The sequence below is a fragment of the Oncorhynchus nerka genome, linkage group LG15, assembly GCF_034236695.1.
Source record: "Oncorhynchus nerka isolate Pitt River linkage group LG15, Oner_Uvic_2.0, whole genome shotgun sequence".
Taxonomy (NCBI): domain Eukaryota; kingdom Metazoa; phylum Chordata; class Actinopteri; order Salmoniformes; family Salmonidae; genus Oncorhynchus; species Oncorhynchus nerka.
This window is the reverse complement of record NC_088410.1, coordinates 70,719,347-70,741,507: the sequence shown is the minus strand read 5'-3', so window position 1 is coordinate 70,741,507 and position 22,161 is coordinate 70,719,347. Positions and strand designations below refer to the sequence as shown.

At 46.1% G+C, this 22,161-nt stretch overlaps 1 protein-coding gene across 1 annotated transcript in view; it reads right to left on the bottom strand.

The window, feature by feature from the left end:
• LOC115125325 (transcription factor EB-like) overlaps positions 1-22,161 on the bottom strand; it is an 89,307-nt gene that overhangs the window by 11,288 nt on the left and 55,858 nt on the right. The window contains 8 exon segments of the mRNA XM_065001861.1: positions 1,033-1,089; positions 1,715-1,832; positions 10,118-10,207; positions 13,530-13,692; positions 13,694-13,725; positions 13,825-13,923; positions 20,226-20,393; positions 21,155-21,259. Coding sequence (XP_064857933.1) covers positions 1,033-1,089; positions 1,715-1,832; positions 10,118-10,207; positions 13,530-13,692; positions 13,694-13,725; positions 13,825-13,923; positions 20,226-20,393; positions 21,155-21,259 — 832 coding nt within the window.

Here is a 22,161-nt window from a genome sequence, read left to right as displayed (position 1 = left end):
GAGCGAGACAGAAAGAGAGAGAGAGCGAGACAGAAAGAGAGAGCGAGCGAGCCAGAAAGAGAGAGCGAGCGAGACAGAAAGAGAGAGCGAGCGAGCCAGAAAGAGAGAGCGAGCGAGACAGAAAGAGAGAGCGGCGAGCCAGAAAGAGAGAGCGAGCGAGCCAGAGAGAGAGCGAGCGAGCCAGAAAGAGAGAGCGAGCGAGCCAGAAAGAAGAGCGAGCGAGCCAGAAAGAGAGCGGCGAGCCAGAAAGAGAGAGCGAGCGAGCCAGAAAGAGAGAGAGCGAGCCAGAAAGAGAGAGCGAGCGAGCCAGAAAGAGAGAGCGAGCGAGCCAGAAAGAGAGAGCGAGCGAGCCAGAAAGAGAGAGCGAGCGAGCCAGAAAGAGAGAGCGAGCGAGCCAGAAAGAGAGAGCGAGCGAGCCAGAAAGAGAGAGCGAGCGAGCCAGAAAGAGAGAGCGAGAAAGAAGCGGCGAGCCAGAAAGAGAGAGCGAGCGAGCCAGAAAGAGAGAGAGAGCGAGCGAAAGAGAGAGCGAGCGAGCCAGAAAGAAAGAGAAGCGAGCGAGACAGAAAGAGAGAGCGAGCGAGACAGAGAGAGAGAGCGAGAGAGACAGAGAGAGAGAGCGAGAGAGACAGAGAGAGAGAGCGAGAGAGACAGAGAGAGAGAGCGAGAGAGACAGAGAGAGAGAGCGAGAGAGACAGAGAGAGAGCGAGAGAGACAGAGAGAGAGAGCGAGAGAGACAGAGAGAGAGACAGAGAGAGAGAGACAGAGAGAGAGAGAGAGAGACAGAGAGAGAGACAGAGAGAGAGAGCGAGAGAGACAGAGACAGAGAGCGAGAGACAGAGAGAGAGAGAGAGACAGAGACAGAGAGACAGAGAGACAGAGAGACAGAGACAGAGAGACAGAGAGACAGAGAGAGACAGACAGAGAGAGAGGGAGAGAGACAGAGAGACTTAGATACAGAGAGACTTAGACCGAGAGAGACAGAGAGACAGAGAGAGAGAGCAAGGGAAAGGGAGAAAGGCAGAATAAACTCACTCAGGTTGTGGTTGTCTTTCTTCTGTCTCTCCTTGGCCATCGCACGGGCTTCTGCATCTTGACAAAAACAACAAGCAATGAACTAACACTGTCCTCACACAACTCATCAACACTAACTACTATCAGCTGCCAAAAAAACCCTAGAGACGGTATGTCCGTCCCTATGAGACGGTATGTCCTGAGAAACATTCCGAAAGGAAACCTGAGCTGATTGATGTAACTCACAGGCTGGCCCTCACAATAACTGTCAATGAGGAACTACATTGCTTAAATTATTAATTGAATTCCATCACAGTAGAAATGACGTTCAATGAACCGGTCGTTTTGAGAAAAATAGACCCAGCAGAGGAGGCTGGTGGGAGGAGCTGTAAAAGGACGGGCCTTTTATAATGGCATGGAGTAAAACATGTGGTTTCCATGTGTTTGATACCGTTCCATTCATTCCATTCCAGCCATTACAATGAGCCTGTCCTCCTATAGCTCCTTCCACCAGCCTCCTCTTATATCCTGGTTTACTCAGCATCTGATTGAGACCTCGGAAACCAGGTGGGAAAACTGGTAGGAAACCATTTTGGCCTGCAGGTCTATCTCTGATTGGTTGCTATTTCTCTGAGAGCTGTGTGGTTGCTGTGTGTCTAAGCTTGGTTGCCATGGCTGTGCCTGCGGCTGTGATTGGTCCTACCCGTCAGCTCTCGTTTGATGGCCAGGTTGGCAGGACAGGAGTTGCTGGTCATGGCAATGGATTGACCGGTCATCCCAGGGCCCGTGTACACGTCCAGGTGACTGCTGGACAGAGGGAGCTGAGGAGGGAACACACATCAGAATGAGCATCGCATAACCTACATTCACTCAAAAATATCAATAACACAGAGGATTGGTCATTCGGGTCATTCTCTTTGTGAGATTAGAATGAGAAAGAAGAGATTGAAGGGTTAAACTGGGGTTATGCATGCTAATCCTTCAGATGAAGTATCTTCACTTAATCTCTTACAAATGACTGGTCACTTACTCTCCTATCAAGTTCAATGAAGAATGGGTTCCAACAACGACACCAAGCACATTGTAATGGCAGATCTCCTCTTCGTCTGTTCATGACGATATTTTAATAAAGACAAAATGAACACTCGAACAAAAACAATAAACGATAACGTGAAATCTACAAAAACCGAAACAGTACCGTGTGGCGACAAACACACACACGGAAACAAACACGCACAAACCAACAGGCTACCTAAGTATGATTCTCAATCAGAGACAACTAACGACACCTGCCTCTGATTGAGAACCATACTAGGCCGAAACAGAAACCAAACATAGAAAAACAAACATAGACTGCCCACCCCAACTCACTCGCTGACCATACTAAATAAAGAAAAAACAAAGGAAATAAAGGTCAGAACGTGACACACATCCTTCAGATGGGGAAATGATAGTTAAATAAACTATTCTTACAAGGCACTCTATTTTCAGGGCAGTTTAGAGCCCACGTTAAGCCCTTGCGGTTGTTTGATAGCCTGATACACAACAAAATTCAGGAAACCATGCACGAAACACAACCTAGGAACACATTTTTATTCCATAAACACTGTTTCCTGAGATCACCCTCAATTAATTGATTGAGAAAGAGAGAGACATATTTCCCTCAGATTACACAGACCCACAAAGAACATGAAAACAAATCAAATTTTAATAAACTCCCATATCTATTGGGTGAAATACCATCACAGCAGCAATATTTGTTACAACACTGTATACAGCCATAACATGTGCTTTAAGTATTTGCACATCGTTACAACACTGTATACAGACATAACATGTGCTTTAACTATTTGCACATCGTTACAACACTGTATACAGCCATAACATGTGCTTTAACTATTTGCACATTGTTACAACACTGTATACAGACATAACATGTGCTTTAACTATTTGCACATCGTTACAACACTGTATACAGACATAACATGTGCTTTAACTATTTGCACATCGTTACAACACTGTATACAGCCATAACATGTGCTTTAAGTATTTGCACATCGTTACAACACTGTATACAGCCATAACATGTGCTTTAACTATTTGCACATCGTTACAACACTGTATACAGACATAACATGTGCTTTAAGTATTTGCACATTGTTACAACACTGTATACAGACATAACATGTGCTTTAACTATTTGCACATCGTTACAACACTGTATACAGCCATAACATGTGCTTTAAGTATTTGCACATCGTTACAACACTGTATACAGACATAACATGTGCTTTAACTATTTGCACATCGTTACAACACTGTATACAGCCATAACATGTGCTTTAAGTATTTGCACATCGTTACAACACTGTATACAGACATAACATGACATTTGAAATGTCTCTATTCCTTTGGAACTGGAGTGTAATGTTTGCTGTTGATTTTTGATTGTTTATTTCACTGTTGTTTATGATCCATTTGACTTGCTTTGGCAACGTAAACATCTGTTTCCCCAGCCAATAAAGCCCCTTGACAAAGGGAGACAATTCGAAGACAGAACGGTGAAGTCAGCGTCTCCTGGGAGTTGTATGGCATCATATTGTGCGTAACCCTGGTTAGTCCTCTGAGCCCGAGGGAACTTAATAAACACACAATGTGTTACATGTTTAGTGGCTGTAAAGAGCAGATAGCAGAAGATAACAGGCCAATATCACACCTGGAAACTACTGCCTCTAACTGCCTCTGCTCTGACACACACATTTATTGACTATCGGTCCATCGCTCTTCTTATCTCTATAGCTTTATTCTCTGAACATATCTCTAACCCAGCCTCTGTTTGGAAGACTAGCGGTCTCCTCTGTAGAGGTTGTGTGGAGGTTGTGTAGCTGTTCCGTAGCAGGCTCTATGGGCTACTACTAGTCAAGCACCCTGATAAGGGATTTGATGATGAATCTTCCAATAATAAAGAAACACTTTGAATTTCACACAAGAGGATGTGGCTGAAGATCTCCTTTGCAATACTAATGAGGCTTGACGGATAACAGGTAGATAGATCCCTTATCACTGAGACGACTGACGAGCAGCCAGGTCTCACTCACACAGTTAAACCACAGGCTCAAAACAGACTGTGGACCGAGACCTCTGGTCACTCATCAAGCAAACAGATCTACAGTACACTGATCAAAAGGAAATGGCATCTTCAGTAGGGTCTTCCTCTCCTTTATTTTAAATCTGGGACATGAAGTTAAGAGTTAGGTGTAACCCTCTCCTCTCCTTGTCCCTTCCTCTCTCCTCTCTGTGACTGTCTCCCATCCCACACACAATCAGCATGACCCGATACCGTCCATTTGAAACAAACTCTCACTCTCGCAGGTCAGTCATGCCTGGTATTCTCTCAGTGGCGTTCCCAAGCTTTCCTTAAACTCCCAGATTCCACAGATTCCAGGGAGTTTACCATGATAATCCTGCTCACAGATTAGCAGATGAAATTCATTCATTAAGGGGAAAACTCAGTGTTTAAGGAAAGTTAACGAGGAAAGAACCTCCAAAAGCAGAGAGAAGATTTGTAAGGTAACTAACATTAGTCCTGAGGGATCTCATTCTCAGTCTCAGCAGAGCACAGGGACCATGACAGAGACTGAGAGAACAGCATACCTGTTTAGAGGTCTGCATATTAAGTCAACCGAACAAAAAAAACAAGCACATATTTTTTTGCTGATTTGCTGCACATCTGGTGCAAACTTGTAGCAATGTGATGGGAATACCTGATCTCCCTCACCATCAATACTCCATACAGAGGGCTGAATCTATGCAGAGACACTTAATACCACTGTCCCAGCATGCAAATCACACCGCTCAGTTTAGCACCTGGAGGGGCAATCAATTGCCAAACAGCTAAATCTAATCAATGACTATGATATTGAATATTATGTAATCACACACACCCAACACAACACTGAGTGATCAAGAGCCAAGAACACCAAGAGATAAACCCAGCGAATGCCCTTCTATTCCATACACCCACCCACACGGGTTAGAGCAGGGAGACAGGGAAGAAGCCAGCAGTGACCTTTACGCTGTCATGCCAGACAGTTAATGTCCCATGCAGTTCTCTCTCTAATGGCTGAGCGTGTCCCTCACTGGATGTTTGCCCACAGCGATAGAGCTCAACCGCTCCCATATCAAAGTGCTGCTTCCTTCCAGCCTCCAGCCTGCAGCACCAGTCCCAGGGGCCTGAGGACTAGACTCATCCCCTAATCAGAGACTCGAGGCTGGGAGTTAGAGATGACCCGCCCTGCCCCAGCCCCAGCCAATCCAGAGAGGGGTCATGAGGGAGGGGGGCATAACTCTCCTAACTCTCCTGCCGCACTACTGACCAAGCTGGGTGAACAAATACACATATATACATATTTCCCAACCACACACACAAATGCACACACACAAACGAGAGCACACACACACACAGACACACACACAAACGAGAGCGCAGACCTCTTACCAGTTGGATCTGTTCCCCATCTATCACCTCCACGATGGCATACGTCTTATTCATCTCCTTCATCCTTTCTTCCTTCTCTGGGTCCGTGCACTCTCCCTCTTACTCTCTCACACTGACTCACTGACTCGCTCCAGCCCTCCTCAGAGACTAACCAATCTCACCAAATCCCTCTCTCTTCTACCTCTCTTCTACACAATGAACTTTCCCCTAACTGGACTTTCAGCCTGTTTTTCCCACATCCCTCATTCCCCTCCTCCTCCACCTCTCCTTCCCTCTTTCTCCCTTTCCAAATGCCTTGTAAACAAGTTGTACTCTAACTAGCGGTGGTTTAATTGTTAATTCGGAGCCATTCCTTTAAAACACAGAGCTCTGTGCTTCTGCTCGAAGAAAGACGCTCTCAGACCACAGACTTTTTTAGGGCTAGGAATGCCCCTCTTCCTCTCTCTTTTAAAACTGCAGCACTTCACGTCAATCATTTAAAATCAATTAAATACTTGGAGTCCTTTAAAACAACTGAAGGGTTCCCCTGGGGTGGGAAGGCAGCAGCACCAGACAGCTAATTGAAGCCAATATAGATCAGCAGTTATTCATTAAACTCTGAGGAACAAAAAAACACAGGCCCACTGCCCCCCCACCAACATCAAATATCGGCCATTTTGACGTTTGGGAAGCTAAATTCAACAGCAATGACAACAGTAGTTCTCAGATAGGAAACAAACATACAGAAGAGTCTGTAGCTTAAGATGGAGGGACTCTGATAGACGGAACAACGAGTCTCTTTCTCCCTCAGAGCCCAGTCACAGCCTTAGTACTGAAGAGTCGGCATAATCACCCCATTAACTCACATAGGGAGGGGTGGACTGGGACCAAAATAGAACAGAGAGGGGTGAGAGAGGGGTGAGAGAGGTAGATAAGGACAGAGAGGGGTGAGAGAGGTAGATAGGGACAGAGAGGGGTGAGAGAGGTAGATAGGGACAGAGAGGGGTGAGAGAGGGGTGAGAGAGGTAGATAGGGACAGAGAGGGTGAGAGAGGTAGATAGGGACAGAGAGGGGTGAGCGAGGGTGAGAGAGGTAGATAGGGACAGAGAGGGGTGAGAGGGGTAGATAGGGACAGAGGGGGTGAGAGAGGTAGATAGGGACAGAGAGGGTGAGAGAGGTAGATAGGGACAGAGAGGGTGAGCGAGGGGTGAGAGAGGTAGATAGGGACAGAGAGGGGTGAGCGAGGGGTGAGAGAGGTAGATAGGGACAGAGAGGGGTGAGAGAGGGGTGAGAGAGGGGTGAGAGGGGTAGATAGGGACAGAGAGGGGTGAGAGGGGTAGATAGGGACAGAGAGGGGTGAGAGAGGTAGATAGGGACAGAGAGGGGTGAGAGAGGTAGATAGGGACAGAGAGGGGTAGATAGGGACAGAGGGGTGAGAGAGGTAGATAGGGACAGAGGGGTGAGAGAGGTAGATAGGGACAGAGAGGGGGTGAGAGAGGGGGTGAGAGAGGGGTGAGAGGGGTAGATAGGGACAGAGAGGGGTGAGAGAGGTAGATAGGGACAGAGAGGGGTGAGCGAGGGGTGAGAGAGGTAGATAGGGACAGAGAGGGTGAGAGAGGTAGATAGGGACAGAGAGGGTGAGAGAGGTAGATAGGGACAGAGAGGGTGAGAGAGGTAGATAGGGACAGAGAGGGTGAGAGAGGTAGATAGGGACAGAGAGGGGTGAGAGAGGGGTGAGAGAGGTAGATAGGGACAGATAGGGGTGAGAGAGGGGTGAGAGAGGGGTGAGAGAGGTAGATAGGGACAGAGAGGGGTGAGAGAGGTAGATAGGGACAGAGAGGGGTGAGAGAGGTAGATAGGGACAGAGAGGGGTGAGAGAGGGGTGAGAGAGGTAGATAGGGACAGAGAGGGGTGAGCGAGGGGTGAGAGAGGTAGATAGGGACAGAGAGGGGTGAGAGAGGTAGATAGGGACAGAGAGGGGTGAGAGAGGTAGATAGGGACAGAGAGGGGTGAGAGAGGGGTGAGAGAGGTAGATAGGGACAGAGAGGGGTGAGCGAGGGGTGAGAGAGGTAGATAGGGACAGAGGGGTGAGAGAGGTAGATAGGGACAGAGAGGGGTGAGAGAGGGGTGAGAGAGGTAGATAGGGACAGAGAGGGGTGAGCGAGGGGTGAGAGAGGTAGATAGGGACAGAGGGGTGAGAGAGGTAGATAGGGACAGAGAGGGGTGAGAGAGGGGTGAGAGAGGGGTGAGAGAGGTAGATAGGGACAGAGAGGGTGAGAGAGGTAGATAGGGACAGAGAGGGGTGAGAGAGGTAGATAGGGACAGAGAGGGGTGAGAGAGGTAGATAGGGACAGAGAGGGTGAGAGAGGTAGATAGGGACAGAGAGGGGTGAGCGAGGGGTGAGAGAGGTAGATAGGGACAGAGAGGGGTGAGCGAGGGGTGAGAGAGGTAGATAGGGGTGAGCGAGGGGTGAGAGAGGTAGATAGGGACAGAGAGGGTGAGAGAGGTAGATAGGGACAGAGAGGGGTGAGAGAGGGGTGAGAGAGGGTGAGAGAGATGTGAGAGAGGTAGATAGGGACAGAGAGGGGTGAGAGAGGTAGATAGGGACAGAGAGGGGTGAGAGAGGGGTGAGAGAGGTAGATAGGGACAGAGAGGGTGAGAGAGGTAGATAGGGACAGAGAGGGTGAGAAAGGTAGATAGGGACAGAGAGGGGTGAGCGAGGGGTGAGAGAGGTAGATAGGGACAGAGAGGGGTGAGAGGGGTAGATAGGGACAGAGATAGATAGGGACAGAGAGGGGTGAGAGAGGTAGATAGGGACAGAGAGGGGTGAGCGAGGGGTGAGAGAGGTAGATAGGGACAGAGAGGGGTGAGAGGGGTAGATAGGGACAGAGATAGATAGGGACAGAGAGGGGTGAGAGAGGGGTGAGAGAGGGGTAGATAGGGACAGAGATAGATAGGGACAGAGAGGGGTGAGAGAGGTAGATAGGGACAGAGAGGGGTGAGTGAGGGGTGAGAGAGGTAGATAGGGACAGAGAGGGGTGAGAGGGGTAGATAGGGACAGAGATAGTTAGGGACAGAGAGGGGTGAGAGAGGGGTGAGAGAGGTAGATAGGGACAGAGAGGGGTGAGCGAGGGGTGAGAGAGGTAGATAGGGACAGAGAGGGGTGAGCGAGGGGTGAGAGAGGTAGATAGGGACAGAGAGCGGTGAGCGAGGTAGATAGGGACAGAGAGGGGTGAGCGAGGTAGATAGGGACAGAGAGGGGTGAGCGAGGTAGATAGGGACAGAGAGGGGTGAGCGAGGGGTGAGAAAGGACACGGGAGAGGCAGGAAGTGGTGAGAAATGGGTAGAGGAACGTCAAGAAGAGTACGTAAAGGGCAGAGAGGGAACAAACCTAAAATAGCCCACTGAACAAAAATATAAACGCAGCATGTAAAGTTTGTCCCATGAGCTGAAATAAAACATCCCTGTTAGAGCAGTGTTATCCCTGTGAGCAGTTCTCCTTTACCAAGAGAATCCATCTACCTGACAGGTGTGGCATATTTTGAAGCTGATTAATGGCCTCCCGGGTGGCGCAGTGATCTAATGGGTTCGCGCCCAGGCTCTGTCGCAGCCAGCCGCGACCGGGAGGTCAGTGAGGCGACCCACAATCGGCCTAGCGTCGTCCGGCAGGGATATCCTTGTCTCATCGCGCACCAGCGACTCCTGTGGCGGGCCAGGCGCAGTGCGCGCTAACCAAGGTCGCCAGGTGTACAGTGTTTCCTCCGACACATTGGTGCGGCTGGCTTCCGGGTTGGATGCGCGCTGTATTAACAAGGTTGGGTTGTGTTTCCGAGGACACATGGCTTTCAACCTTCGTCTCTCCTGAGCCCGTACGGGAGTTGTAGCGATGAGACAAGATAGTAGTTACTAACAATTGGACACCACGGAAAAGGGGGTAAAAAATCACAACAAAAAAGACACAAAAAAGAAGCTGATTAAACTGCATGATCATTACACACTTGTACTGGGGACAATAAAAGGTCACTCTAAAATGTACAGTTTTGTCACACAACACAATGCCATTGATGTCTTACGTTTTGAGAGTGTGCAGTTGACATGCTGACTGCAGGAATGTCCACCAGAGCTGTTTCCAGAAAATGTCATGTTCATTTCTCTACCAAAAGCGTTCTCCAACGTCATTTTAGGGAATTTGGCGGTACGTCCAAACGGCCTCACAACCGCAGATCACGTGTAACCATGGTAGCCCAGGTGGGATCGTCTGAGACCAGCGCCCCGGACAGCTGATGAAATTAAGGAGTATTTCTGTCTCTAATAAAGCCCTTTTGTGGGGAATAACTCATTCTGATTGGTAGGGCCTGGCTGCCAAGTGGGTGGGCCTATGCCCTCCCTGGCACACCCATGGCTGCACACCTGACCAGTCATGTGAAATCCATAGATTAAGGCCTAATTTATTCATTTCAATTGACTGATTTCCTTATATGAACTGTAACTAAAATCGTTGAAATGGTTGCATGTTGCGTTTATATTTTTCTTCAGTATATTAGTCGAATCTATTCATATCAACACACATAACCCACCCAACCTACCTAACTCACCCAACCCACATAACCCACCTGGTGTAATACTTACTGTGTTGGACATCTGAACAGGGTCAATGTACTGCTGGATGTCATCATAGCTCGACTGCATGCTGATGATGTCATCGATGACCTCATCCATCTGTGCCAAGAACAAGGAGGGGAAAACTGTTTAAATAGTTATACATTCAAGTACACTAAGATCAGTGATGCCAAATCATATACAGACAGACCAAGGCAGCCATGTTGTGCAAACTGAGTATATCAACTTCATTATCATGCCAGACGTTTCTTGCAGATGTGCTACACGCTGGTGGTGAATGAAGTTCCCTATATAATATGCAATGCATTAACACTGAAGTGTGAGCCAGCTCTCTGGAAAAAGGTTGTTAAAATGAATTACGTAAAAAGTTATCATTAACTTTTTATTGACCATCTCTTGCACCTTGTACAGTAAGCTTCTTTAATGCACAGTATGCACCTTGTACCGAAAGCTTCTTTAATGCACAGTATGCACCTTGTACCGAAAGCTTCTTTAATGCACAGTATGCACCTTGTACAGTAAGCTTCTTTAATGCACAGTATGCACCTTGTACAGTAAGCTTCTTTAATGCACAGTATGCACCTTGTACAGTAAGCTTCTTCAATGCACAGTATGCGCCTTGTACAGTAAGCTTCTTCGATGCACAGTATGCACCTTGTACAGTAAACTTCTTCGATGCACAGTATGCACCTTGTACAGTAAGCTTCTTCAATGCACAGTATGCACCTTGTACAGTAAGCTTCTTCAATGCACAGTATGCGCCTTGTACAGTAAGCTTCTTCAATGCACAGTATGCGCCTTGTACAGTAAGCTTCTTCAATGCACAGTATGCACCTTGTACAGTAAGCTTCTTCAATGCACAGTATGCACCTTGTACCGAAAGCTTCTTTAATGCACAGTATGCACCTTGTACCGAAAGCTTCTTTAATGCACAGTATGCACCTTGTACAGTAAGCTTCTTTAATGCACAGTATGCACCTTGTACAGTAAGCTTCTTTAATGCACAGTATGCACCTTGTACAGTAAGCTTCTTCGATGCACAGTATGCACCTTGTACAGTAAGCTTCTTCAATGCACAGTATGCACCTTGTACCGAAAGCTTCTTTAATGCACAGTATGCACCTTGTACCGAAAGCTTCTTTAATGCACAGTATGCACCTTGTACAGTAAGCTTCTTTAATGCACAGTATGCACCTTGTACAGTAAGCTTCTTTAATGCACAGTATGCACCTTGTACAGTAAGCTTCTTCGATGCACAGTATGCACCTTGTACAGTAAACTTCTTCGATGCACAGTATGCACCTTGTACAGTAAGCTTCTTCAATGCACAGTATGCGCCTTGTACAGTAAGCTTCTTCAATGCACAGTATGCACCTTGTACAGTAAGCTTCTTCAATGCACAGTATGCACCTTGTACAGTAAGCTTCTTCAATGCACAGTATGCACCTTGTACCGAAAGCTTCTTTAATGCACAGTATGCACCTTGTACCGAAAGCTTCTTTAATGCACAGTATGCACCTTGTACAGTAAGCTTCTTTAATGCACAGTATGCACCTTGTACAGTACGCTTCTTTAATGCACAGTATGCACCTTGTACAGTAAGCTTCTTCGATGCACAGTATGCACCTTGTACAGTAAACTTCTTCGATGCACAGTATGCACCTTGTACAGTAAGCTTCTTCAATGCACAGTATGCGCCTTGTACAGTAAGCTTCTTCAATGCACAGTATGCGCCTTGTACAGTAAGCTTCTTCAATGCACAGTATGCACCTTGTACAGTAAGCTTCTTCAATGCACAGTATGCACCTTGTACAGTAAGCTTCGTCAATGCACAGTATGCGCCTTGTACAGTAAGCTTCTTCAATGCACAGTATGCGCCTTGTACAGTAAGCTTCTTCAATGCACAGTATGCGCCTTGTACAGTAAGCTTCTTCAATGCACAGTATGCACCTTGTACAGTATGCTTCTTCAATGCACAGTATGCGCCTTGTACAGTAAGCTTCTTCAATGCACAGTATGCGCCTTGTACAGTAAGCTTCTTCAATGCACAGTATGCACCTTGTACAGTAAGCTTCTTCAATGCACAGTATGCGCCTTGGCTGGACTGCAACATACGGAATGCTAGTTGAGGTTAACTAACTGTTCTGTTAACTGACTTGAGGCTGAGGCTAGTTGAGGTTAACTAACTGTTCTGTTAACTGACTTGAGGCTGAGGCTAGTTGAGGTTAACTAACTGTTCTGTTAACTGACTTGAGGCTGAGGCTAGTTGAGTTTAACTAACTGTTCTGTTAACTGACTTGAGGCTGAGGCTAGTTGAGGTTAACTAACTGTTCTGTTGTTGGTCCGTTGTAGTTGAGTGATGCACTTCTGACCTCTACAGTTGCTGGTCTGCTCAGGTCTGTAGAAGATGCTGGTGAAGTTAAGTTATATGTGTTGCTACGCCAGTGTGTGTGTGGACCAAAGTCTGTGGGGTTCAAAGGGCGTTACAGTGTGTGTTATCCCCCTGTCATGCGTTAAGCTGTAATTACTTTAGCGAGGCCATAATGGAGCATTTAAAGTGCAATGATAATCAGAGCTAGTTAGCCTCAGTTAGCTAACACAGTGACCTTTGGGTGCACACTGCTGTACAACACTTTTATAGAGCTGACCCTGGGTCTGTGGATGCCACCGAGATAAATAGCCAGTCTCACACACACACACACACACACTATGGTAGGTTGCAATCCATCACAATAAGGTGCAATGCTGTCATAATGATGCCTTCATAAACTGTGAATAGAATAAAATGTAATCCCTAAATCCTCTCTTTATACAGCCTGGTAATCAAGTTGTATAGGAGATATTGCAGGGTTATATGTTCAATCCCACACGTTCTAGGCTTTATGGACCAAGGGAATGTGTCCATGATTTATGTCTTGTTGAGGTCAGGTCAGCCCCCTCAGTAATACAGTGAATTACAGAACATCACTTTCTCACAGATTATCACAGCTGAGACGGGCTTTTATGTTTGTCTAGACATGAGCTTTAGTACAACAGTGTGTGCAAACATGTGTGTTTGTGTTGAGTGTTAGAGAGTATATCTGTGTTGTGATTGTGTGCATAAGTCGTTTGCATCTGTGTGTTCATGAACTGTGTGCATTCCTGAAGTCTCCAAGCCAGTAGCCCTCCAGAATCATTGGAGATCCCTGTGTGTATTTGCTGTGTGTGAGTGTATTTGCTGTGTGTGTAGTTGCTGTGTTGGAGTGTGTGTATTTGCTGTGTGTGTAATTGCTGTGTGCGAGTGTGTGTAGTTGCTGTGTGCGAGTGTGTGTATGTGCTGTGTGCGAGTGTGTGTATGTGCTGTGTGCGAGTGTGTGTATTTGCTGTGTGTGAGTGTGAGGGTGTGTATGGATTGTATGTGTGCAAGTGTGTGTGTAAGTACCTCGTGTACCTCGTTCTCGTGGCTGGAGCCGATGTTGAGCATGGCCATGGGGCTGTTAGGGGCGCTGTTTCCTGTGATGAGCTGCTCTGTACGGAGCCGGGGGGAGTGGAGAGGAGGGGGGGCCGAGGAAGAGGCCCCGGGGGGGGCCAGAGTGGGGGGGGGATGGTTGGACCACCCCTGTTACTGCATGTACTGTCTGCACAGAGAGGAGAGAGAGAGTGTGTGTTGAAGAGATGGAGGGAGAGAGAGACCAAGACAGATCGAGACAGAGAGAAAGAGGCAGACTGTGAGGTACCTGCTTGGTGGCGTAGGTGGTGGAGAGGTACTCCTTCACCTGTTGTCTCTGGGACTGGCGAATGTGGTAGTCTGTAGGGTTCTCCAGGTGAGTCTGCACCTGAACACACACAAGTAACACACCACAAAAAGAGTTAAACACAGTTGACATCATAATCAGACAAACTGCTCATCATATCAGACATAGTTCAGAGAGAATTCAGTAGTATGTCAACAGCTTCATTTACCATTGCGTGCTGGTTGTCCATTGCCCATTGGTATGAGCCACAATAGTTTGTTGTCCATTGGTATGAGCCACAATACCACAACAGTTTGTTGTGTATGGAACCCCAACATTGTTTCTGTAACCCTACAGTAGAGCTGTAGTAAAGCCTGTAGTCCCCAGGCCTGACCAGGGAGTAACAGGGGGTAGTAATAGGGGGTAGTAATAGGGGGTAGTAACAGAGGGTAGTAACAGAGGGTAGTAACAAGTAGTAATAGGGGTAGTAATAGAGGGTAGTAATAGGGGGTAGTAATAGGGGTAGTAATAGAGGGTAGTAATAGGGGGTAGTAATAGGGGTAGTAATAGAGGGTAGTAATAGGGGGTAGTAATAGGGGTAGTAATAGGGGGTAGTAATAGGGGTAGTAATAGGGGGTAGTAATAGGGGGTAGTAACAGGGGTAGTAACAGGGGGTAGCAATAGGGGGTAGCAATAGGGGTAGCAATAGGGGTAGCAATAGGGGTAGCAATAGGGGGTAGCAATAGGGGTAGTAATAGAGGGTAGTAATAGAGGGTAGTAATAGGGGGTAGTAATAGGGGTAGTAATAGGGGTAGTAATAGAGGGTAGTAATAGAGGGTAGTAATAGGGGTAGTAATAGAGGGTAGTAATAGGGGGTAGTAATAGGGGGTAGTAATAGGGGTAGTAATAGGGGGTAGTAATAGAGGGTAGTAATAGAGGGTAGTAATAGGGGGTAGTAATAGAGTAAAGTATGGTAGAGTAGAATGGGGTAGAATAGAATATGGTAGAGTGTGGTAGAGTATAGTATAATAGAGTAGAGTATGGTAGAGTAGAATAGAGTATAGTATAATAGGGTAGTGTAGAATAGAGTAGGATAGAGTAGTATAGGGTAGAGCAGAGTAAAGTAGGGTGGAGTAGAATAGAGTAGGGTGGAGTAGAATAGGGTAGAGTAAAATAGGGTAGAGTAGAGTAGAGTAGAATAGGGTAGAGTAGAATAGAGTAGAGTAGAATAGAGTAGAGTAGAATAGGGTAGAGTAGAATAGGGTAGAGTAGAATAGGGTAGATTAGAATAGAGTATGGTAGAATCAGGTAGAGTAGAATAGGGTAGAGTAGAATATGGTAGAGTAGAATAGAGTATGGTAGGGTAGAGTAGAATAGAGTATGGTAGAATAGGGTACAGTAGAATAGGGTAGAATTGAATATTGTAGAGTAGGGTAGAGTAGAATATGGTAGAGTAGAATAGGCTAGAGTAGAGTAGAATAAGGTAGGGTAGAATAGAGTAGGGTAGAGTAGAATAGGGCAGAGTTTAGTAGAATAGAGCATGGTAGAGTATGGCAGAGTATGGTAGAGTAGAATAGAATAGGGTAGAGTAGAAAAGAGTATGGCAGGGTAGGGTAGAGTAGAATAGAGTATGGTAGATTATGTAGAGTAGACTAGGGTAGAGTAGAACAGAGTATGGTAGAGTAGAATGGGGTAGAGTAGAATATGGTAGTGTAGAGTAGGGTAGAGTAGAACAGAGTATGGTAGAGTAGAGTAGAATAGGGTAGGGTAGAGTAGAATAGGGTAGGGTCGAGTAGAATAGAGTATGGTAGAGTAGGGTAGAATAGGTAGAGTAGACTAGGGTAGAGTAGGGTAGAATAGGGTAGAGTAGAATAGGGTAGTGTAGAGTAGGGTAGGGTAGAGTAGAACAGAGTATGGTAGAGTAGAGTAGAATAGGGTAGGGTCGAGTAGAATAGGGTAGTGTAGAGTAGGGTTGAGTAGAATAGGGTAGTGTAGACTAGAATAGGGTAGAGTAGAGTAGAATAGGGTAGGGTCGAGTAGAATAGGGTAGTGTAGACTAGAATAGGGTAGAGTAGAGTAGAATAGGGTAGGGTTGAGTAGAATAGGGTAGAGTAGAATAGAGTAGGACAGGTTAGAGTAGAATAGGGCAGGTTAGAGTAGAGTAAGGTAGAGTACAGTATGGTACACACTTACTGTGTGTGTGCATGCCCGTGAGTAAGTGTGGGTCTGTTTATTTACAGTTGAAAAACTGTCAGTGACACATTGCTATGGGCCCACAGGGACAAAACAGTAACAGCAGTCAGATCTATTTGTCATAACTCATGTCTCTGTCAGAACAAATAAACTTCACATGCACTAAGTGAAAGGAATGACAGGAAGACTGATATAGTTTTCGACCAACAGTTGTCAACAGTACAGAGGTGAAGATATAGAGCAGAGACTTCCTCACTACTTGGAGGAAGTTAACTTCTACACGCACGTATAATTCTAATTCACCCACCGTCACCTCCCCTGAAAATTACACACACAGTATGAACCCACAACACAGAGAAGAAACAGAGATACTGACAAATGACAAAGAGACAGAGAAAGACAGAATGTACTCTCCTCACACACACTGATACGAACATTCACTGTCATCTGTGGAATCAGACAAAATGTCAGATAACCTTTATCTCCTGCTGTCAGTACAGTATCTTACTTCTGTCGGTCACACACACACACACACACAGCGTGCCATGTCATGATGAAGACTGATTCTCCGTCACCCTACCTTGTTGCTGTTCCACCGCATTTTATTCTCAGTCTCTTTATCTCTGTATTTCTTTCCCTCTCCGTTTCCTTCTCGGTCTTTGCCGTTTCCACCCCTTTCTAGTCCAGTCCACCTAGCAGAAGTGATCCAGCCCTGACCACCTCCACTGCACCCAGGAGGAGCTCAGTGAGGCTGGCTGACCCTCAGCAACACGTGAGTGGATTACCCCTTCTCCTAAATCCCCCTCTCTTTCTCTGCCTGAATCTCTACCCTTTCTCTATCATCTCCAGTATGTTTTCTCTTTTTCACCTAACAGTGCCTTCAGAAAGTATTCACACCCCTTGACTTTTTCCACATTTTGTTGTGTTACAAAGTGGGATTCAAATGGACTGATTGTCATTTCAAGCAGATTTAAGTCAAAACTGGAACCTAGCCACTGAGGAACATTCACTGCCTTCTTGGTAAGCAACTCCAGTTTAGATTTGGCCTTGTGTTTTGGGTTATTGTTTTGGTGAAGGGTGAATGAATCTCCCAGTGTCTGTTGGAAAGCAGACTAAATCAGGTTTTCCTCTAGGATTTTGCCAGTGCTTAGCTCCATTCTGTTAACTTTTTATCCTGAAAAACTCCCCAGTCCTTAACAATTATAAGCATGGCCTCATGGTGAAATCCCTAAGTGGTTTCCTCTCTCTCCGGAAACTGAGTTAGGAAGGAAGGCTGTACCTTTGTAGTGACTGGGTGTATTGATTCACCATGCAAAGTGTAATTAATAACTTCACCATACTCAAAGGGATATTCAATGTCTGCTTTTTTAGTTTTACCCATCTACTAATAGGTACCCTTCTTTGTGAGGCATTGGAAAATCTCTCTGGTCTTGGTGGTTGAATCCGTTTGAAATTCACTGCTGGACTGAGGGAACTTATAGATAACTGTGGGGTATGTGTGGAGTACAGAGATCATCTTAAACATCATTATTGCACACCGAGTGAGTCCATGAAAAGTGAAGGGATGTGAATACTCTCCGTCACCATTCTTTATCCTCCATTTCCATTGTTGCTTTTCCCTTCTCTATACCCTCTCTCTCTCTCTCTCTCTCTCTCTCTCTCTTCATCTCCCCCTTAGTGCACAGTACTTCTAATCAATCCCTTTCCCCTTCTCTATACCCTCTCTCTCTCTCTCTCTCTCTTCATCCCCCCCTTAGTGCACAGTACTTCTAATCAATCCCTTTCCCCTTCTCTATACCCTCTCTCTCTCTCTCTCTTCATCCCCCCTTAGTGCACAGTACTTCTAATCAATCCCTTTTCCCTTCTCTATACTCTCTCTCTCTCTTCATCCCCCCCTTAGTGTACAGTACTTCTAATCAATCCCTTTTCCCTTCTCTATACCCTCTCTCTCTCTCTCTCTCTTCATCCCCCTTAGTGCACAGTACTTCTAATCAATCCCTTTCCCTTCTCTATACCCTCTCTCTCTCTCTCTTTCATCCCCCTTAGTGCACAGTACTTCTAATCAATCCCTTTTCCCTTCTCTATACCCTCTCTCTCTCTCTCTCTCTTCATCCCCCCCTTAGTGCACAGTACTTCTAATCAATCCCTTTCCCCTTCTCTATACCCTCTCTCTCTCTCTCTCTTCATCCCCCTTAGTGCACAGTACTTCTAATCAATCCCTTTTCCCTTCTCTATACCCTCTCTCTCTCTCTCTCTCTCTCTCTCTTCATCCCCCTTAGTGCACAGTACTTCTAATCAATCCCTTTCCCCTTCTCTATACCCTCTCTCTCTCTCTCTCTTCATCCCCCTTAGTGCACAGTACTTCTAATCAATCCCTTTCCCCTTCTCTATACCCTCTCTCTCTCTCTCTTCATCCCCCTTAGTGCACAGTACTTCTAATCAATCCCTTTTCCCTTCTCTATACCCTCTCTCTCTCTTCATCCCCCTTAGTGCACAGTACTTCTAATCAATCCCTTTCCCCTTCTCTATACCCTCTCTCTCTCTTCATCCCCCCTTAGTGCACAGTACTTCTAATCAATCCCTTTCCCCTTCTCTATACCCTCTCTCTCTCTCTCTCTTCATCCCCCTTAGTGCACAGTACTTCTAATCAATCCCTTTTCCCTTCTCTATACCCTCTCTCTCTCTCTTTCATCTCCCCCTTAGTGCACAGTACTTCTAATCAATCCCTTTCCCCTTCTCTATACCCTCTCTCTCTCTCTCTCTCTCTCTTCATCTCCCCCTTAGTGCACAGTACTTCTAATCAATCCCTTTTCCCTTCTCTATACCCCCTCTCTCTCTCTCTTCATCTCCCCCTTAGTGCACAGTACTTCTAATCAATCCCTTTTCCCTTCTCTATACCCTCTCTCTCTCTCTCTCTCTCTCTTTCATCTCCCCCTTAGTGCACAGTAATTCTAATCAATCCCTTTTCCCTTCTCTATACCCTCTCTCTCTCTCTCTTCATCTCCCCCTTAGTGCACAGTACTTCTAATCAATCCCTTTCCCCTTCTCTATACCCTCTCTCTCTCTCTTCATCTCCCCCTTAGTGCACAGTACTTCTAATCAATCCCTTTCCCCTTCTCTATACCCTCTCTCTCTCTCTTCATCTCCCCCTTAGTGCACAGTACTTCTAATCAATCCCTTTCCCCTTCTCTATACCCTCTCTCTCTCTCTCTCTCTCTCTCTCTCTCTCTTCATCTCCCCCTTAGTGCACAGTACTTCTAATCAATCCCTTTCCCCTTCTCTATACCCTCTCTCTCTCTCTCTCTTCATCTCCCCCTTAGTGCACAGTACTTCTAATCAATCCCTTTCCCCTTCTCTATACCCTCTCTCTCTCTCTTTCATCTCCCCCTTAGTGCACAGTACTTCTAATCAATCCCCTTCCCCTTCTCTATACCCTCTCTCTCTCTCTTCATCTCCCCCTTAGTGCACAGTACTTCTAATCAATCCCTTTCCCCTTCTCTATACCTCTCTCTCTCTCTCTCTTCATCTCCCCTTAGTGCACAGTACTTCTAATCAATCCCTTTCCCTTCTCTATACCCTCTCTCTCTCTCTCTCTTCATCTCCCCTTAGTGCACAGTACTTCTAATCAATCCCTATTCTCTCTCTCTCTCTCTCTCTCTCTCTCTCTCTCTCTCTCTCTCTCCCTCTCTCTCTCCCTCTCTCTCTCTCCATCTCTCCATCTCCCCCTTAGTGCACAGTACTTCTAATCAATCCCTTTTCCCTTCTCTATACCCTCTCTCTCTCTCTTCATCTCCCCCTTAGTGCACAGTACTTCTAATCAATCCCTTTCCCCTTCTCTATACCCTCTCTCTCTCTCTCTCTCTCTCTCTCTCTTCATCTCCCCCTTAGTGCACAGTACTTCTAATCAATCCCTTTCCCCTTCTCTATACCCTCTCTCTCTCTCTCTCTCTTCATCTCCCCCTTAGTGCACAGTACTTCTAATCAATCACCTTTCTGCTGCTGGAGATCAAACTAAACTTCCCTTTTCACTTTTTCCACCTGACTCCTTCCCTCACTTCAACCCCGCCTCCCTCTGATGTGGGTGTTGACTGAATGTGGGTGTTGACTAAATGTGCACAATCCCTGAGGACACACACACACACCTACTCTCTATCTCTCGGTCTTACCTTGAGGACCTCCACACACACCTACTCTCTATCTCTCGGTCTTACCTTGAGGACCTCCACAGGCACCTGCATGCTCTGGCAGTGTTGTGGAGCGTTGATGGCAGGGCTGGGTGCTGGGGCAGACATCCGCTGCTGTTGCATGTACTGCAGCGCCGCATTCTGCTGCAGTTGCCGCTCCCGCTGCTCCTCCTGCTGCAGCTGGTCTCGCATCAGCTGACAATACATACATCAATCAGTCAGTCAGTAAAATACATCAGTCAGTCAGTCAATACATCAGTCAGTCAGTCAAATACATCCATCAGTCAGTCAGTCAATACATCAGTCAGTCAGTCAAATACATCCATCAGTCAGTCAGTCAGTAAAATACATCAGTCAGTCAGTCAATACATCAGTCAGTCAGTCAATACATCAGTCAGTCAGTCAATACATCAGTCAGTCAGTCAATACATCAGTCAGTCAGTCAATACATCAGTCAGTCAGTCAAATACATCCATCAGTCAGTCAGTCAGTAAAATACATCAGTCAGTCAGTCAATACATCAGTCAGTCAGTCAATACATCAGTCAGTCAGTCAAATACATCCATCAGTCAGTCAGTCAGTAAAATACATCAGTCAGTCAGTCAATACATCAGTCAGTCAGTCAATACATCAGTCAGTCAATACATCAGTCAGTCAGTCAGTCAATACAACAGTCAGTCAGTCAGTCAATACATCAATCAATCAGTCAGTCAGTCAAATACATCCATCAGTCAGTCAGTCAATACATCAATCACTCAGTCAATACATCAGTCAGTCAGTCAAATACATCCATCAATCAGTCAGTCAGTCAATACATCAGTCAGTCAGTCAATAGATCAGTCAGTCAGTCAATACATCCATCAATCAGTCAGTCAAGACATCAGTCAGTCAATTAATACATCTACTGTATACATAGTGTACTATGTAATAAATCAATCAGTCCAAAATGTGTTTACCTGCAGCCGCAGCCCTATTCGTGAGGCCATGGCTGGGGGGCGAGGGGGGAGGGGAGGGCGAGCCGACGCAGACGCACTGCAGTCCAGCCCGAGAGAGTGAGGAAGCTGAGGGAAGAGGGAGAGAGTGAGGAAGCTGAGGGAAGAGGGAGAGAGTGAGGAAGCTGACGGAAGAGGGAGAGTAAAGGTGGTGTTAGAATACTATGTTAGAAAGTCACACAGGTGCATCAGGTGTAAGGCCTCATGAGTCCTGCCACTGTGGTCCCCGACATCACCAACCATGTCCTTTTACCTTCTAATCATCTCAGTCAGACCTGGAAAACTAGACATTCAAATCACATTTCTTACCAACTAATCAATTAGTGTAATCAACAAGGATATAATCCACAACCACATCCCTCCAGGTCTGTCTGTACCCCTGTCAGGACACGTGGAATATAAAGTTCATGTACAATACAGTAGACCACAATGCATCAGTCTGTTTATGCTGTATTAGCAGGTCATATGATGTCTGGCCAGTACATAAACCATCTAATGAATAACATCCCTAAATGTTTCCATATCAGACACAGACAATGCCATATATTCACTGTCTGTTAACTAGCAGCTGCCCCATGGCTTTGGAACAGGGGGGACGAGAGGACAACTGGATCCCAGGTCACGAACTATCAGTACTGTCTATGTGTTAACATCATGTAATGTTAAAGTGTGTGAAAACAAAATCAAGTGACTAATGAAACCAATGCCACTATGATGAACTCCCTTGTCCCTTCAGTGTATGACAAGCACAGTAGCCAGTCTTTCAGCATGATAATACAGTAAGTCTTTAGGCATCTTAAGAGTAGGTAAGGGCCGTATTCAATCATAGAAACCTGGTCTCCAGGGTAAGACAAAAACATCATAATATTTACAGTTTGAAACTAAAAGGAATCTCAAGTGCATGTTACTTTTAATGCCTTTTCCTCTCTGTGGTTTAGATTGAATACAACTGTGCATTAGGAGGCAATGGA